The sequence below is a fragment of the Salmo salar genome, chromosome 19 (genome assembly GCF_965601325.2).
Source record: "Salmo salar chromosome 19, fSalSal1, whole genome shotgun sequence".
NCBI classification, from domain to species: Eukaryota; Metazoa; Chordata; class Actinopteri; order Salmoniformes; family Salmonidae; genus Salmo; species Salmo salar.
The window spans coordinates 3,793,361-3,813,858 of NC_138309.1; the positions used below are offsets into that span (position 1 = coordinate 3,793,361).

General features: G+C 41.7%; 1 protein-coding gene across 1 annotated transcript in view; it reads left to right on the top strand.

The window, feature by feature from the left end:
- Nucleotides 1-15,817: 15,817 nt before the first annotated feature.
- Nucleotides 15,818-20,498, top strand: part of LOC106578303 (serine/threonine-protein kinase BRSK2) — a 32,526-nt gene continuing 27,845 nt past the window's right edge. The window contains exons 1-7 of the mRNA XM_014156985.3: nt 15,818-17,054; nt 18,130-18,224; nt 18,624-18,709; nt 19,139-19,279; nt 19,837-19,953; nt 20,051-20,084; nt 20,337-20,405. Coding sequence (XP_014012460.2) covers nt 16,970-17,054; nt 18,130-18,224; nt 18,624-18,709; nt 19,139-19,279; nt 19,837-19,953; nt 20,051-20,084; nt 20,337-20,405 — 627 coding nt within the window. The 5' untranslated portion in view covers nt 15,818-16,969. The remainder of the gene's footprint in view (nt 17,055-18,129; nt 18,225-18,623; nt 18,710-19,138; nt 19,280-19,836; nt 19,954-20,050; nt 20,085-20,336; nt 20,406-20,498) is intronic.

Here is a 20,498-nt window from a genome sequence, read left to right on the forward strand (position 1 = left end):
ACTGAAATAAGTTATTGTTCTCTCTTTTCAGCTATGTGACAGCCTCAAAAATGATACTCCTGTATAAGGGTCTGCAGCGACTCACAGCCAGCCGCCAGAGAGAAGCAAATGTAACCACAGGACATGTGACAGAGTTGATGGGCACCCTATGTTCATCAATGGACAGAAAGTTCCACAGAATGGAATATAATCACGTGCTATCAGAAACCGCTACACTTGACCCCAGGTTTAAAAAGTAAGCCTTCAGTGATGCCACAGCGATTGATGAGGCTCTTCAAAGAATAACCTCAGCAGCAGGGAGGGACAACCCCAGCAGTCAGCTGGCTCAGGCACCAATGCAACAGGAAGAAGAGGGATCAGATGGAACAGAAGCACCAGCAGTAGTGCCACAAATGTCTGCTGTTTGGATGCTGTTTGACGAGACAGCAACTGGGGATGCAGCATGAAGGAATCCCTCAGCAGATGCCATAATGGAGGTCCGATCCTATTTGGAGCATCTGCAGATCCTCTGAGCTGGTGGAAGAACAAGGCCTCTGTCTACCAACGGCTTACTAAAGTCATGACAGGGAGACTCTGCAGTGGCCACATCCGTTTCCTCTGAGAGGATCTTCTTGAAAACGGGACAAATAATTACTGAGAGAAGAAACCGCATCAACCCCTCGAAAGTAAGGCAGCTTGCATTTCTAAATGCAAATCTTTTATAAAAGCAAAATATGGTCAGCATTGCTGTGTACTGCTGGTTATAACATGGCAATAAAGAAGAGAGAGAAAAGAGGGACCAGTTTAATGTTTTAAGTGGGATGCTGCAGTTTTGCACATTGTTATTTATTTTTCTTTGATATGGTGCAATATTCTATTATTATGTTGTTCAGATTGTATTCGTTTTGAATGGTTAGATTTATATAAAAGTTATACTTTAAATGCAAATGTTTAATAGTATTCTTTCTCATAACAAACCAATGCATTTTTAAATACATTGTGGTTAAGGTAGAGTAAGATTTCATTTAATAATTTAATTAGAATTGTTTTAACACCAATCATAGTCAAACTATCGCAAATTGTTTGACTTGAAAAAAAATTTGAAGAGCCGTTTGGGAGCCAAAAGGTGTATATATACTGAACAGGTGACACTTAGATTGGACACAGGTGGACTTTATATTTGCATTTTACATTTTAGTCATTTAGCAGACGCTCTTATCCAGAGCGACTTACAGTAGTGAATGCATACATTTCATCCATTTTTTTTGTACTGGCCCCCCGTGGGAATCGAACCCACAACACTGCAAACACCATGCTCTACCAACTGAGCCACAACTTTATTTAACTAATTATGTGACTTCTGAAGGTAATTGGTTGCACCAGATCTTATTTAGGGGCTTCATAGAAAAGGGGGGTGAATACATACAGTTGAAGTCGGAAGTTTACATAGAACTTAGCCAAATACATTTAAACTCAGTTTTTCACAATTTCTGACTTTTAATCCTAGTAAAAATTCCTTGTCTTAGGTCAGTTAGGATCACCACTTTATTTTAAGAATATGAAATGCCAGGATAATAGTAGAGACAATGATTTATTATAGCTTTTATTTCTTTCATCACATTCCCAGTTGGTCAGAAGTTTACAAACACTAAATTTGTATTTGGTAGCATTGCCTTTAAATTGTTTCACTTGGGACAAACGTTTTGGGTAGCCTTCCACAACCTTCCCACAATAAGTTGGGTGAATTTTGGCCCATTCTTCCTGACAGAGCTGGTGTAACTGAGTCAGGTTTGTAGGCCTCCTTGCTTGCACAAACTTTCTCAGTTCTGCCCAGATATTTTCTATAGGATTGAGGTCAGGGCTTTGTGATGGCCACTCAAATACCTTGACTTTGTTGTCCTTAATCCATTTGCCACAACTTTGGAAGTATGCTTGGGATCATTGTCCATTTGGAAGACCCATTTGCGACCAAGCTTTAACTTCCTGATTGATGTCTTAAGATGTTGTTTCAATATATCCACATAATTTCCCCACCTCATGATTCCATCTATTTTGTGAAGTGCACCAGTCCCTCCTGCAGCAAAGCACTCCCACAACGTGATGCTGCCACCCCCGTGCTTCACGGTTGGGATAGTTCTTTGGCTTGCAAGCCTCCCCCTTTTTCCTCCAAACATAACAATGGTCATTATGGCCAAACAGTTCTATTTTTGTTTCATCAGACCAGAGGACATTTCTCCAAAAAGTACAATCTTTGTCTCCATGTGCAGTTGCAAACCGTAGTCTGGCTGTTTTATGGTGGTTTTGGAGGAGTGGCTTCTTCCTTACTGAGCGGCCTTTCAGCTTATGTTGATATAGGACTCGTTTTACTGTGGATATAGATACTTTTGCACCTGTTTCCTCCAGCATCTTCACAAGGTCCTTTGCTGTTGTTCTGGGATTGATTTGCACTTTTCGCACCAAAGTACATTAATCTCAAGGAGACAGAACGCGTCTCCTTCCTGAGCGGTATGATGGCTACGTGGTCCCATGGTGTTTATACTTGCATACTATTGTTTGTACAGATGAACGTGGTACCTTCAGGTGTTTGGAAATTGCTCCCAAGGATGAACCAGACTTGTGGAGGTCTACAATTTCTTTTCTGAGGTCTTGGCTGATTTCTTTTGATTTTCCCATAATGTCATGCAAAGAGCCACTGAGGTTGAAAGTAGGCCTTGAAATACATCCGCAGGTACACCAATTGACTCAAATGATGTCAATTAGTCTATCAGAAGCTTCTAAAGCCATGTCGTCATTTTCTGGAATTTTCCAAGCTGTTTAAAGGCACAGTCAACTTAGTGTATGTACACTTCTGACCCACTGGAATTGTGATACAGTGAATTATAAGTGAAATCATCTGTCTGTAAAGAACTGTTGGAAAAATGACTTGTGTCATGCACAAAGTAGATGTCCTAACCGACTAGCCAAAAGTATAGTTTGTTAACAAGAAATGTGTGGTGGTTGAAAAATGAGTTTTAATGACTCCAACCTAAGTGTATGTAAACTTCAGACATCAACTGTAGGCTAGACTTTTTGTTGACTACATCTGGTGGGTGACAACTGCCTATTTTCATTACGACAATATTATTTTTGGGTTTACCTAATGTTTCAAATCAGGTACAAGAGCATATGCTGTATATTCATTTTATTTATGTTCTTACAGTTAATGGAACCCAATCTGTGCTGGGAATGAAAAGTGAGATGCTTTGTTAATATAATAACCACTGTTGAATACATTTGTTAAACTTTATCTGTTTTCATTCTTGTTTTTAACAGCTAATTATAATTAATACTGCAAATAAAATTCTCAATTGTGTCTCATCTCATTAATCAAGCTCATGTATAGCTTCTGTAGTCATTTTAAGAGAAATGAGACATGGAGGAGACGTTGCACATACAATGTAGAGATCTCCTTTATGGCACATACTGTAACGCTCGACGTTAGAAGGAGAAGTGGACCAAGGCGCAGCGTAGTAAGTGTTCATGATACTTTAATTCAAGAAACACTCAAACAAGAATAACCAAAAGCAACAAAACGAAAGCGAACAGTTCCGTCAGGCACAGACACTAAACAGACAATAACCTCCCACAAACACAGGTGGAAAACAGGCTGCCTAAGGATGATTCCCAATCAGAGACAACGATAGACAGCTGCCTCTGATTGGGAACCACACTGGCCCAAAAACATAGAAACAGAAAACATAGACTTCCCCACCCGAGTCACACCCTGACCTAACCAAACATAGAGAATAATAAGGATCTCTACGGTCAGGGTGTGACAGTACCCCACCCCCAAAGGTGCGGACTCCGACCGTAACCGTAACCTATAGGGGAGGGTACGGGTGGGCATCTCCTCTTGGTGGAGGCTCCGGTGCGGGACGCAGATCCCCCTCCGCTTGGGGCTCCCCCCACTTTCGTGGAACCGGACCGTAGATCGTCGCAGGAGGAACCAGACTGGGGACCGTCGCTGGAGGCTCCGGACTGGGGACCATCTCAGGAGGTTCCGGACTGTAAGCTGTCTCAGGAGGTTCCGGACCGTAAGCCGTCTCAGGAGGTTCCGGGCCGTGGATCATCACTGGAGGCTTCGGACCATGGATCATCACTGGAGGCTTCGTACGTGGAGCCGGAACAGGTCTCACCGGACTGAGGAGACGTACTGGCAGCCTGGTGCGTGGAGCTGCCACAGGGCTTACCAGGCTGGGGAGACACACTGGAGGCCTGGTACGTGGAGCCGGAACCAGTCTCACCGGACTGGGGAGACACACTGGAGGCCGGGTGCGTGGAGCAGGCACAGGGCGTACCAGGCTGAAGAGACGCACTGGAGACCGGGTGCGCGTAGCTGGCATAGGATATACTGGGCCGTGGAGGCGCACTGGAGGTCTGGAGCGTAGGGCTGGCACAACCCATCCTGGCTGGATGCTCACTTTAGCCCGGCAAGTGCGGGGCGCTGGCACAGGACGCACTGGGCTGTGAAGGCGCACTGGCTACACAGTGCGTAGAGCTGGCGCAGGATATCCTGGACCGAGGAGGCGTACTGGAGACCAGGAGCGCTGAGCCGGCACAACCCGTCCTGGCTGAATGCTCACTTTAGCCCGGCAAATGCGGGGAGCCGGCAACGAGGGCACCGGGCTGTGAATGCGCGCTGGAGATACGGTGCGCATCACCACATAACACGGTGCCTGACTGGTCACACGCTCCCCACGGTAAGCACGAGGAGTTGGCTCAGGTCTAAACCCTGACTCCGCCAAACTCCCCGTGTGCCCCCCCCCCAAAAATGTTTTTTTGAACTGCCTCTCGGGCTTCCGTCGTTGCCGTGCTAATTCCTCGTATCGTCGCCGTTCCTCTCTTGTTGCCTCTAATTCCTCCCTTGGACGGCGATACTCCCCAATCTACCTCCAGGGCCCTTTGCCATCCAGGATCTCCTCCCATGTCCACTCCTCCTAGCCACGCTGCTTGGTTCGTTTTAGGTGGGAGGTTCTGTAACGTCTCTCGTTAGAAGGAGAAGTGGACCAAGCGCGCAGCGTGGTAAGTGTTCATGATACTTTAATTCAAGAAACACTCAAACAAGAAAAACCAAAAGCAACAAAACGAATGTGAACAGTTCCGTCAGGTACAGACACTAAACAGAAAATAACCTCCCACAAACACAGGTGGAAAACAAGCTGCCTAAGTATGATTCCCAATCAGAGACAACGATAGACAGCTGCCTCTGATTGGGAACTGCACTCGCCCAAAAACAAAGAAACAGAAAACATAGACTTCCCCACCCGAGTCACACCCTGACCTAATCAAACATAGAGTATTTAAAAATGTAATAAAATGTATGCACTCTACTGTAAGTCGCTCTGGATAAGAGCGTCTGCTAAATGACTAAAATGTAAATGTAATAGAGAATAATAAGGATCTCTACGGTCAGGGCGTGACACATACTTAGATATTCCTGATATGATTACCTGAGACAAAGAGCATTACTCTAATTAAAGTCTCAAAACTTGTCTCAGGAACTTATCATTATTGCTCCTTTAAAATAAGAGGCAAGAAGGAGCTCAACGGTATACAATGATGAGACCTCTGCTGATCATACTTCTCGAATACTGCTAAAACGATAATCTCAATTCAACTTCGTGTCCTATATATGTCTCAGAAGTCTCTAACTTCATCTCAATATTTCTCCTAAGGGGCCTTTAGGAGCAATAACCCAGACACAAACGGTCACAGAATGATTCAAAATTGAGGAGCTCTAGGTAGTCTCAAAAGGTCTGGAGAATATCCAAGTGAGCAACAGATTTTTTTCCTAAGGGAATTCAAGAATGGTTTAAATGAAAATGTATGGCACAACAAAGTAGATGTACAAGCCAACAAAAAATGTATAAAAAAAGCCCCACAAAAATATTTTCTAGCACAGGCCTCTGAAAAACAACACAAATTAGATATACAATAAACCAAAAAAAGGCACTGTCGGAACAGGATTTTATGTTTTAACTTAAGAACTATTTCATCCCCTTAGTCATTGGGCCCTCCCATTATCCCCCCTTGTGGTCAGGTGCATATTTCAGGTAGGTTGACATCACCTGTAGTATTTCTGCCTCTGTAGCCTTTGATTCACCAAGACTCACCCCTGCTGTAAAGGGGGAAAACAAATATTAGCTAGAGAAGGTATTCAAATGTCATGTAAAATGTCATGATTTGGACTCCACTGTACCTATAATGACCCTGGAAAGGTTTGAGTCCCCAAAGGCCCCTCGTCCCTTTGTTTGCTTTCATATTCATCGTGACATTAGGCCTCGGTATAAAACACAAAATATGTACTTTCCAAGCAACACACCATGACCTAATTTAAAAGTGAAACAAATATGGCAATAGTTTACCAGGGCATTGCTCTCTTCACCCAGTCCGGGATGTCTCCCCCCCAGCTTTTGAGATCTGAGACATCTGTAATTTTACAAAAGGACATGTACAGGATTTTTCCATCCAGTACTGCATGGCAATTTAATGCCATTCAACTCATACCAATTAAACATTTAATTTCTAACCATGTATTTTTCGAAAATCCTTCTCCATTAGCTGCTCTTCCATCTTTAGTAAATCTTCCTCCGTCTTGTTCAGGTTGAAGTAGAATTCCTCAACCGGACTCAGGCCACTGTCCTTTAAAAGGTCACAGATCTCACAAAGGAGATATAGGACTCTTTTTGAAATTCTGAAACAAATTAGTTTTACATTTGTTCACTTCTAAACATAACAACCACATTTTTTTACAATTAAAAATTGTTTCGAAAAAAAAGTGTCATACTTGCTTCCAGCATAGGAAAAGGGTCTGAGCCTTTGCAGCGCTTTAGTGAGGGGATCTCTCATCTGAAGAGGAAGAAGGAGACCTCGGTCTCCCACATGACCTACTGTATCCCTGGAGCATGAAGGCCCAAGATTCTCTGCAGTAAAATATTGGACAGCATCATGGCAATTCTTGGTACAATTAGAATACCTTTCCCAAATACATCAATCAAGAATGAGAATAAAGGGGTTGTGTATGTTGTGAAGCGTCCTCCTCACTATAATAGCTTGGTGGCTTGCACAGAGTTTTAGTTTGCCATTTCCCTTCACTACCAATACTTGGTGGCTTCTGGGGTGTTTTAGCCTCATGCTTCTTAGTGGCACTAGCACAGGTTTTCTGATGCTTTGGAGCAGATATTAGTAGGAGCTTGGGTAGGCCTGAAAAAGAACACATGCAAGTGTAAAATAACATCCAACATTTTCCTACACACAACCTAAACACAATCTTATTTCTACCAAACGTTATACCAAAATTCTAAATAGAGAGTTTCATACTTGCGTCTGTCACAGGAAAAGGGTCTAAACTTTCCTCCACATCTACTCTAAATGGTCAGCTTGCGGCATATTTCAGAGATACAATAACAAATATTAGGCTGGGTATCAGTCAAGCAAGACCTGATGAGAAGTTTGATAAAATGTACCCTAGCCTACCATGCAAAGGCATTATGGAGCTATTTTCTCTGGTTGACACAGAAATGATCAGGTAAGCGATATCACAACTTAAGCCTTCTATCTGCATTCTCGATCCTATACCCACCGCCTCCTACAAAACAGTTTTTAATTGTGCAATCTATTGTTAATCACTCCCTGTTCACAGGCACTTTACCTACTGCACTAAACTGCTGTGGTTAAACCACTTCTGAAGAAATGTTATCTAGATTCTTTAGCTCTTAGCAATTTTCGGCCAATCTCCAACCTTCCATTCTTAAGCAAAATTCCCGAGAAGTTGTTTTCAAACAGCTGCATTTTTGTACTGTATTTAAAAAAAAATACCAATCTGGTTTTCGTGCCCGCCCAAGCACAGAGACAGACTTGGTTAAAGTGGTAAATTATCTTAGAGCCAACACAGATGCCAAACAGCTCTCTGTCCTACTATTGGATTTAAGTGCTGCATTCTGGACAGACTGGAGAGGTGGGTTGGCCTCTCCGGTCCAGTTCTAAATTGGTTTAGGACCTTTTTAACCGGTCCAGAGATTTTGTCACCCTTGGTGAACATAACTCAGAAAAACTAGATATCACATGTGGTGTTCCACAAGGTTAGATTTTGGGTGCGGTAGTGTTCAGATTTTATATGGTACCCCTTGGCAGCGTTCTTATAAAGCACGGCATTGATTTTCACTGCAACACAGACGATCCACAACTTGACATTTCTGTGTCATCAGAGAATTTTAGCTCCACAGATAAATGATTAGGCTGTATTAGTGATTTAAATACTTGGATGGCTCACAGCTTCCTCCAGCGAAATCAAGATAAGACAGAGGTACCTATTATTGGAGCCAAAGCACAGAGAGAGAATCTGTCCACACATTTTAATTAATGGGCAATAAAGATAAAACACCAGTTAAAAAACCTAGGTGTCATTTTAGATTCCAAACTCAATTTCGAATCACACATTAGGATTGTGACCAAAATACCTTTTTACCACCTGAGGAACATTGTCAAGATGCCACCATTTCTATCTCAGGCTGATACAGAGAGACTCATCCATGCTTTTATTACAAGCAGGCTTCACTACTGTAATGCTCTCCTGTCTGGTCTACCCAAGAAAGCTGTTGGTCAACTGCAAAACATACAGAATGCTGCAGCACGGGTACTGAACAAGACCAGACGGAGAGCAGACATTACACCGGTTTTAAAGTCTCTGCACTGGCTGCCTGTGAGTTTTAGATCCTTTTAAGATTTTTCTATTGGTTTCTGTGTCACCAGACATGCTTTTGAGTTATGTACCCATTAGGTCCCTCAGGTGCTCTGGCACTGGCCTTTTAACTCTCCCAGCTTTTCTTTTCCTTAGGGGGCTTTTTTTGTCTATCAGTTTTTATTGTTATTCTTTTTTTATCTTCTCATGTTTGTTGTAGTAAATAGTTTTTATTTTCATTGTTTTTCATTCGCTTTTTTCTGTGAAGAGCATTGAACTGCATTCATGTCTCAAATGTGCTATATAAATAAAGCTTGATTTGATCATTTGCAGCAATTTGGTGAGGGGGATCCCTCAATTAAGAAGGCAGAAGGAGACTCCGAGCCCTCATGCTCCAGGATTAAGCCATGTGAGAGACCAATATTATTCTCTGCAATAAAAGATTGGACAACATCATGCTAATTGTTTTAAAAATTGTAATACCTTTCTCAAATACAATGATCAAGAATAAGGAGTTGGCTTACGTTGTAAAGAGTCATCCTCACCATCATTACTTGGTGGCTTGTGCTGCGTTTTAGTCTTTTGCATCTTGGTAGCAGTGGCATAGGTTTTTCTGGTGTGTTGGGGAATATTTTGGTGGGGGCTTGGGTAGACCTTTGCCTGAAAATTGTAAAATCACATCCAGACCTTTTCTACACACGTCATGTGTTAAGGTTTTATTGAAGTGGAAGAAGACTTAGAAAGTCAACCTAAACACATTACCAAACTTTAAGCCAAAATTCTACAACGTGCCAAAGTTAACCCAGCAAACGGGACGTCCTGAGGACATTCAGCGAGGTTCCCATTAGGTCCCTTAACCTGTTATGGCTAGGGGGCAGTATTTTCACGGCCGGATAAAAAACGTACCCGATTTAATCTGATTATTACTCCTGCCCAGAAACTAGAATATGCATATAATTATTAGCTTTGGATAGAAAACACTCCAAAGTTTCTAAAACTGTTTGAATGGTGTCTGTGAGTATAACAGAACTCATTTGGCAGGCCAAAACCTGAGAAGATTCCTTACAGGAAGTGCCCTGTCTGACCATTTCTTGCCCTTCTTGATTATCTCTATCCATTACAGGGGATCTCTGCTGTTACGTGACACTTCCTACGGCTCCCATGGGCTCTCAGAAGGCGGTAAAAAGCTGAATCGTGGCTTTGCAGGCTCTGGCTGAAAAAAAGTAGCGCGTTTGGATAGTGGCTGGTCACAGTACTGTGAGACTCAGGCGCGTGCACGAGGGGATCCCATGCTTTTATTTTCTCTCTCTTTGTACGTATACACGCTTTCCCGGTCGGAATATTATCGCTTTTTTACGAGAAAAATGGCATAAAAATTGATTTTAAACAGCGGTTGACATGCTTCGAAGTACGGTAATGGAATATTTAGAAATCTTTTGTCACGAAATGTGTCGTGCTCGTGACCCTTATTTACACTTCGGATAGTGTCTTGAACGCACGAACAAAGCGCCGCTATTTGGATATAACAATGGATTATTTGGAACCAAACCAACATTTGTTATTGAAGTAGCAGTCCTGGGAGTGCATTCTGACGAAGAACACCAAAGGTAATCAAACTTTTGTAATAGTAAATCGGAGTTTGGTCAGGGCTAAACTTGGTGGGTGTCTAAATAGCTAGCCGTGATGGCTGGGCTATCTACTCAGAATATTGCAAAATGTGCTTTCACCGAAAAGCTATTTTAAAATCGGACACCTCGATTGCACAAAGGAGTTCTGTATCTATAATTCTTTAAATAATTGTTATGTTTTTTGTGAATGTTTATCGTGAGTAATTTAGTAAATTCACCGGAGGTTTGCGGGGGGTATGCTAGTTCTGAACGTCACATGCTAATGTAAAAAGCTGGTTTTTGATATAAATATGAACTTGATGGAACAAAACATGCATGTATTGTATAACATAATGTCCTAGGTGTGTCATCTGATGAAGATCATCAAAGGTTAGTGCTGCATTTAGCTGTGGTTTTGTTTTTTGTGACATTATATGCTAGCTTGAAAAATGGGTGTCTGATTATTTCTGGCTGGGTACTCTGCTGACATAATCTAATGTTTTGCTTTCGCTGTAAAGCCTTTTTGAAATCGGACAGTGTGGTTAGATAAAGGAGAGTCTTGTCTTTAAAATGCTGTAAAATAGTCATATGTTTGAAAAATGGAAGTATTTGTATTTGATGTTCAGAACTAGCAAACATACCGAAAATTTACTAAATTACTCACGATAAATGTTCACAAAAAACATAACAATTATTTTAAGAATTATAGATACAGAACTCCTTTATGCAATCGCTGTGTCAGATTTTAAAATAGCTTTTCGGCAAAAGCGCATTTAGCAATATTCTGAGTAGATAGCTCGCCATCACGGGCTAGCTAATTTGACACCCACCAAGTTTGGCATTCACTAAACTCAGAATTACTATACGAAAAATTGGATTACCTTTGCTGTTCTTCGTCAGAATGCACTCCCAGGACTTCTACTTCATCCACAAATGTTGTTTTGGTTCAAAATAATCCATAGTTATGTTCAAATATCCTCTGCTTTGTTCTTGCGTTCAAGACACTATCCGAACGGTGACACGTAGACGCATGTCGTGACAAAAAAAATTCTAAATATTCCATTACCGTACTTCGAAGCATGTCAAACGCTGTTTAAAATCATTTTTTTTCTCTTAAAATAGCGATAATATTCCGACCGGGAGACGTCTTTTTCGTTCAAAGATTGAAAATGTAAAATCGACTCTTCACGTGCACACGCACGCCCGTCTCATTGTTCTCAGATCGACCACTATCCAAATGCGCTACTGTTTTTAAGCCATGGACTGCAGATTCATCATTCAACGTTCTGGCGCCTTCTGAGAGCCTATGGGAGCCTTAGAAAATGTCACGTTACAGCAGAGATCCTCTGTTTTCGATAAAGAGGGTATAGAAGGCCAAGAAATGGTCAGAGAGGGCACTTCATGTACAGAATGTTCTCAGGTTTTGGCCTGCCATATGAGTTCTGTTATACTCACAGACACCATTCAAACAGTTTTAGAAACTTTAGGGTGTTTTCTATCCAAATCAAACAATTATATGCATATTCTAGTTTCTGGGCAGTAGTAATAACCAGATTAAATCGGGTACATTTTTTATCCGGATGTGAAAATACTGCCCCCTACCCTAGAGAGGTTAAGGGTTTTGGCGTGACGTTATCCCACTGACATTCTGAGAAATACCATACGAAACAACATATACTACACTATACTAAACTGAACAACAATATAAATGCAACATGCAACAATTTCAAAGATTTCACTGAGTTACAGTTCATAGAAGGAAATCTAACCCTAACCCTAATCTATGGATTTCACATGACTGGGAAGGGGGCAGCCATGGGTGGGCCTGGGAGGGCGTAGGCCCACCCACTTGGGAGCCAGAATTAGTTTTCCCCAACAAAGGGGTTTTACCCTCAGACAATCCCGCAGGTGAAGAAGCTGGAAGTTGGAGGTCCTGGGCTGGCGTGGTTACACAAGGTCTGCGGAGGCCGGTTGGATGTACTGACAAATTCTCTAAAATGACGTTGGAGGTGGCTTATGGTCGAGAAATGAACATTCAATTCTCTGGCAACAGCTCTGTTCGACATTCCTGCAGTCAGAATGCCAATTGCACACTCTCTCAAAACTTGAGAAATCTGTGGAATTGTATTGTGTGACAAAACTGCACATTTTAGAGTGGCCTTTTATTGTCCCCAGCACAGGGTGCACCTGTGTAATGATCATGCTGTTTAATCAGCTTCTTGATATGCCGGACCTGTCAGGTGGATGGATTATCTTGGCAAAGAAGAAATGCTCACTAACAGGGACGAAAACAAATTTGTGCACAAAATTTGAGAGGAATAAGCTTTTTGTGCTTATGGAAAATTTCTGGGATCTTTTATTTCAGCTCATGAACAAATGGGACCAACACTTTGCATGTTGCGTTTATATTTATGTTCAGTATGAGTGGAGTGTCTCCAATTTAGGTACAGAATAATATGAAAAGCTCTGAGACCAGGTTGTGTGAATGGATCAGTGGTTCACCAATCAGGGCCTTGATGCGCTGGTCAACAGTAACAAGGTGAGAAGTGTAATAAACAAGGGTGCGCATGCCCTTGGTACAACAAACGTTAATTTGGTCAGTCAATGCGGAAAATTTCAAGAACTTTGAACGTTTCTTCAAGTGCAGTCGCAAAAACCATCAAGCACTATGATTAAACTGGCTCTCATGAGGACCACCACAGGAAAGGAAGACCCAGAGTTACCACTGCTACAGAGGATATGTTCATTACAGTTACCAGCCTCTGAAATTGCAGCCCAAATAAATGCTTCACAGATTTGAAGTAACAGACACATCTCAACAACAACCGTTCAGAGGAGATTGTGTGAATCTGGCCTTCATGGTCGAATTTCTGCAAAGAAACCACTACTAAAGGACACCAATAAAAATAAGAGAATTGCTTGGGCCAAGAAACATCAAGTCCTTTGGTCTGATGAGTCCAAATGGGAGATTTTTGGTTCCAACCGCGGTGTCTTTGTGAGACGCAGAGTAGGTGAACGGATGATCTCCGCATGTATGGTTCCCACCATGAAGCATGGAGGAGGAGGTGTGATGGTGTTGTGGTGCTTTGCTGGTGACGCTGTCTGTGATTTAATTAGAATTCAAGGCATACTTAACCAGCATGGCTACCACAGCATTCTGCAGTGACACGCCATCCCATCTGGTTTGCGCTTAGTGTGACTATCATTTGTTTTTCAACAGGACAATGACCCAACACATCTCCAGGCTGTGTAAGGGCTATTTGACCAAGAAGGACAGTGATGGAGTGCTGCATCAGATGACCTGGCCTCCACAATCACCCGACCTCAACCCAAAGGAAAAGCAGCCAACAAGTGCTCAGCATATGTGGGAACTCCATCAAGACTGTTGGAAAAGCACTCCAGGTGAAGCTGGTTGAGAGAATGCCAAGAATGTACAAAGCTTTCATCAAGGCAAAAGGTGGCTACTTTGAAGAATCTAAAATCTATTTTTATTTAACACTTTTTTTTGTTACTACATGATTCCATATGTGATATTTCATAGTTTTGATGGGCTTCACTATTACTAGTAAAAATAAAGAAAAAGCCTTCAATGAGTAGGTGTGTCCAAACTTTTGACTGGTGCTATATATATATATATATATATATATATACACACACACATATATATATATATACACACACATATATATATATATATAGACACACACATATATATATATATATATATACACACACACATATATATATATATATATATACACACACACATATATATATATATATATATATACACACACATATATATACACACACACAGATATATACACACACACACATATATACATATACACACACACACACACATACATATATATATATATATATATATATATATATATATATATATATATATATATATATATATATATATAAAAATTCAAGGGAAGCCATATGCTCTCTGTCTTTCCTTGCATTCAATGCTATGGGTGGCAACAATGTCATACTCTTTTTGACCCGGCAGCATTAGATAGCGCCCCTTAGTATGTGTTGGCCATCTGTTTCGCTCACTAGGATTCTTTCTCTGGTTAGATAGTCAGCCTCTTGCGAATTGAAAGAAAATTATGAAACACAGAGAGACGAAAGATGAATTATTTAATTTTTTTCGTCAATGTTTTGGGGGACAGCCTGGTTTCCCTTGGCACCCATGAATACACGACAGTGCGTAGGATACCCCTGACATGCTGACCAGACCAGACACGTCGCCTGCGCGAGCGTTGCAAAATACATTTAGAAATCCATGTTATTCAATTATTGCACCCACACTGCTTGTGCTGCCAAAGAGCATCTGCGATACCAAGGGCTAAAATAGAAGTCATTCCTATTTCTGACGCAGATCGCGCTGCAAGTCCTGCCTCTCCCATCTCCTCATTGGTTTATAGAAGCAGGTACCCACGTGCCATCTCCTCATTGGTTATACTTACGTGGATGATTGAAAGTGACGAACTGTTTTACCGGTAGTCTGGTAATACTATGAAAGTTTAGATGCCAATCACCATATAAGTTCAAAGATGAAAAAGCCTGGAAGGAGAAGATGACTAGAAACGATTCGGTTGACCGTTTTATGTGTGGATTAATTGACAGAGTAGAGGAGCTTGTGCATTTCAGGTAAAATAACAACTCAATGTTAATATCCCAGGACAAATTAGCTAGCAACAGCAAGTTAGCTAAATAGGACAAATTAGCTAGCAACAGCAAGCTAGCTAAATAGGACAAATTAGCTAGCAACAGCAAGCTAGTTAAATAGGACAAATTAGCTAGCAACAGCAAGCTAGCTAAATAGGAAACATTTGCTAGCAACAGCAAGCTAGCTAAATAGGACAAATTAGCTAGCAAGTGTAAGCTAACTAGCTAAATTGCCATACATCTTTAATGCTTTTCGACCTGTCCCCAAATTTATGTAATTGATTCAGAGTTTGTTTTGTTATTTTAACCTGCGTTAGGTGTGGGGGGACAAAATAAATGTATGCACGATGGCGCACGCACAGCCGGTTTGGGTTCTGTGTTAGTGGATATTGGCTCCTCAGTTGGCTCATGACATTCATCAATCCTCTGAAAGTAGCAAAGAGCAATCAAAAATCAGAAATTCAGTTGTTGATACAACACTTTAGATAGAAAATGTGTACTTCAGTAAAGTTAGAGGGGCAATCTGCAAACAATAACAAAGCCATCACACCGCCACCGACATGCAATAAAACAGTGTAATTGTCCAATACAAAAGGTGTGTTGGTCAGTAAGGTGAAATATGGTGCAAAGAAAGAGTATCTTTATACAACTTTGATTAATCCTGGTAAGAACTTATTCCATAATTCTGAGAAAATGTGCTGGTTGAATGTAGCGCGAGAGAGCCCATTGAATTGAGAGAAAGACGCGTATTTGACGAAGATGAGAGGGAAGGACCGAGAGAGGAGGGAGTGGGACCCGGATGCTGATGCAAAGGAAGAGGAGAAAGAATATATCGATTTACGGCAAGAAAAGCAAAGGACTATAAACGGGGAGGCCCTCTCACGCAACGTCTGCAATTATATAAAAATTAGTATATCTAGTAAAATCTCAATACATATGTAGCTATATATTTTTCACTAGCAAATCGTTGAATGATTGAAATTGGAACCGGCGAGGGAAACACGCCAAAGGAGAGAGAGAAGATGCTGTGATACGTTTACTGGCAGTGATAGAGCGAGAGGGAGGGAGGGGGAGGGTGATACGGAAAAGATGGTTGTTTTGCAAGGGGTGCATCTTTCTTCAAAAAAAATCGCTACAGTGTGGCTGTTGGACATAACATATATTTTCACTTTACAAAGAAACTTCAAAATGATCAGATTTTGACAGACGTGGATAGATGTAGGCTGACCACAGTGTATGGTAGCACTTGTGTGGCTAACTCGAAGAAAACATGCTGCTCCACTTGTGATAATCGGCCTGACAGTGAATACCATTTACATCAGTCTGCATTGAACTATAAGGACGTTTTATGTTGCAATACATTGTTTGAATGAATTGATGTAGCAGGTTGCAGATAGACAAGAAATGGTGCAGTCAAAACGAACGTTGATAAATATCTATAAATGATTGTTGCTGTCAAACTGAAATAGCTATTGGTACCTGTTATGCTATGTGGATTGACCAATGTATCATAAGCGAAGCTAGTTAAAATCTGAAAACTGACATACAGGCCAACCATGTTATCAATCTTTTCATACTTGTTATCATGATAGGTGTCGCTATTTTGAGTTTAGGCTAGTGCATAACATGATATTTGTGTCAGCAATCCATTTACTCAGCTGTTGATTGTTCAGTTTCAATATAAGACGTCTATATTCACTAAGAAGTAAAACCTCACAAATCAGTGGAGGTAGTAAGTTTTGTCTGGGAATGTGAAATATTACTCACAATTCTTAATTCAGGATTTATCCTGCCTTTAACTCAGACTGGAGTTGTAGGTCTATATCTCAAAGTTGCATTGCAATCTTTTCCTAACCATTACTTGCCATTGTTATACAGACTTCCTTTTTTATTTGGAGACAATCATTTGTGAAATTCACCTAGATACAGAGCTAGTTATCAACATTGGTCACTATAAGTTGTAGTCAGTAGTTAGAGCAGTATGAGTAAGGAACTGTCACTAAGTCAGACAGCTCAATATGTTGGGCCATATCGAATGGAAAAAACACTGGGAAAGGGCCAGACAGGTGAGTTCTGAATTGTTTGGCTCAAAGTGCCTCAATTGTAAATAATATTGTGTTTGTGTGTGTTTATCATGGGATGGAGGGCTGGATGACAGGTGGGTGGGTGAATAGATAGATGGATGTAATATACACTCACAGGCCCGTTTATTAGGTACACCCATCTAGTACAGATTCGGTCCCCCTTTGCCTCCAGAACAGCCTGAATTCTTCTGGGAATGGATTATACAAGTCGGAAATGTTCCACAGGGATGTTGGTCCATGCTGACGCGATGGCATCACATAGTTGCTGCAGATTGGACGGCGGTACACCACCGCCACCAGCCTGTACCGTTGACACCAGGCAAAATGGGTCCATGGACTCATGCTACTTACATCAAATCCTGACTGCCATCAACACGACGCAACATGAACTGGGATTCCTCCTCAGTTGTCCAGTGTTGGTGATCGTGTGCCCACTGGAGTTGTTTCTTCTTGTTTGTAGCTGATAGGAGTGGAACCCGGTGTGGTCGTCTGCTGCAATAGCCCATCTGGATTGACGAGTTGTGCGTTCAGAGACGCCGTTCTGCACACCACTGTTATACTGAGCCATTATTTGTCTGTTTGTGGCAAGCCTGTTAACTTACACCATTCTTGTCATTCTCCTTTGACCGCTCTCATCAACAAGTTGTTTTCACCCACAGGACTGCCGCTGACTGGATGTATTTTTGTCTTCTTCAACATTCTCTGTAAACCCTAGACACTGTCATGCGTGAAAAGCCCAGGAGGGCGGCCGTTTCTGAGATACTGGATCCGGCGTGCCTAGCACCAACAATCGTACCACACTCAGTCACTTAGGCCACTCGTTTTTGTCATTCTAACTCATTCTAATCGAACAGTAACTGAATGCCTCGATAATCAGTATTTTGTCTGCCTGCTTTATATAGCAAGCCACTGCCACGTAACTTACTGTCTGTAGGTACGATCCATTTTCGTGAATGGGGTGGTGTATCTAATAATCTGTCCGGTGACTGTATATGTTTTATGACTGTGTTATGAATGCATAATACTTATATTAAAAGGGTGAACATGTGACTCTCAGGCTTGGTGAAGCTTGGAGTTCACTGCATTACAGGACAGAAGGTAGCCATCAAAATAGTCAACAGGGAGAAGCTGTCAGAGTCCGTTCTGATGAAGGTAAGACGTTGATGATGATGATAATAATAATGATGAAAATAAGGATATCCCAGTATGATGCCTGCTTTTCTAGACTAACAATTTCATGATTAACTGTCTGTTTGCAATAGTTACAATAGCAATATAACTGTAATGCAATGTACATAGTACAGACAATTTGCAATAGTAATGAAATGATATGCATACATTGGCTTTCTCACTCTGTAACAAGACACGTTTCATCAAGTATGCATTAAGAGTGAACACTGGAATGTAAATTCCTCTCAAATTACAATTGTATATCTTTCTCTTCCCCCTCTCTATTTATATCCCCCTCTCTCTTTCTATCCCCATCTCTTCTCTCTCTCCCTATATCCCCCCTCTCTATCCCCACCCCTCTCTTTCTCCCGCTCTGTCTAGGTGGAGAGGGAGATTGCCATCCTGAAGCTGATTGAGCACCCGCATGTGTTGAAGCTGCATGACGTTTACGAGAATAACAAATACCTGTGAGTTCATTCATTGTACATTCAGGAGCGACCCTCTGTTCTGCCTGTACCCTATAGCTCTAGACCCGTGGGTGTGATGTGTAAATATTACTCAAAGGACTGTATTAATCCGCTCTGTCTGTCTCTTGAAGTCTGTGTAGATTTCATTCATCAAATCTCCTATTGACTTCAATGTATGTTCTATGCAAAAATCCTAATTACACAGGCCTATCCTCAGGTTAGGATTCAACCCACTTGAAATGCTTGCTCAATTCCTCTCTCTCTCTCACTCCCCAACCTTCACCCCTTTCATTGTATTTCTTCCGCTCACCCCTCTCTCCCCATCTATATCACCCATCACTCTCTATCTCTGTCACTCCCCCCTCTCTCTCTCTTTCTGTCTATCACTCATCTCTCTCTCTCTCTCTCTCTCTCGCCCCCTCCCTGTAGGTACCTGGTGTTGGAGCATGTGTCAGGTGGGGAGTTATTTGACTATCTGGTGAAGAAAGGTAGGCTGACACCTAAAGAGGCCAGGAAGTTCTTCCAACAAATCATATCGGCCCTGGACTTCTGTCACAGTCATTCTATCTGGTAAACGACTACATTCATGTACAAAATCATTGTGAGTCTGGAGTGGCCTGCGTGGTCGAGCGGTTAGAGCTGCTGACCCTGGCACACATTATGCCAGAGTTGGCATGGTTTCGAATCTGGCCAACTGCTCTTTGACTCATCCACCCCTTACCTCCTTTCCTGTCTTTCCTCTACTGTCCTATCTTTTCAATAAATGCACAACATATCTGAAACAGTTGGGATGGTGCACTTTAACAATTTGTATCAGTTTTTTCTTCTTTCAAGTAACTTAGCGGCACCTGATTGAGCTTGCCTGGTGCAATGGGACCACTGGAATGGTCCAAACATACAAACCCCGACCATATAACACTACAGGCAGGCTCAATCAAATGGTCTGGTGGGGTCTAAATGTTTTTATGCTTCCTTAATTATTAAGTAATTATATTCTATACATCCGCGGTCTCAGTGTTGTTAATACTTACATCCGTTGATTATTCAATATCTCACTAATAAAGTAATTATATTCTAATCTATTTATCTACTCTTCTCTAATCTACTTTATTCACTCCATCCTACAGTCACAGAGACCTGAAGCCAGAGAACCTGCTCCTGGATGAGAAGAACAACATCCGCATCGCAGACTTTGGCATGGCCTCCCTACAGGTGGGGGACAGCCTGCTGGAGACCAGCTGTGGGTGAGTATGCTGTGTGTGCGTGCGGGTGTGCGTGTGTGTGTCTTATGTGCTGGTAAATGCTTACATCTTCTCAATGCCCCATTTCTATCCATTTCAGATCCCCACACTATGCCTGTCCAGAAGTGATCCGGGTAGGTTCCTGCTCATCTTCCCTTTTCATAATTCTAAGTGGCTAAGATCATTTAACCAAGTGAGATAGAAATGTAATGATTGGTAAGACAAAAGAAATGTAAGTATTTGATAAGGTAAGAGTTTGCTATTACCAACAATGTGTAAGTAGGGAAAGATACATGTTGGGTTGTTAACCGTTGTTGCATAGTTGACATTTCGATCACACATTTCGATTTCTCTTTCTCTCTGATCTCGTCATCTGTCTCTCTTAGGGAGAAAAGTATGATGGTCGAAGGGCAGATGTGTGGAGCTGTGGAGTCATCCTTTTTGCTCTGCTGGTGGTGAGAAAGCATCTTCTGATATTTTTGCCTTATGCCCTACACCTACCCAATTCTTTCAGATCTACAGGAGTGCCTAGGGTGGAGGTGCTAGGG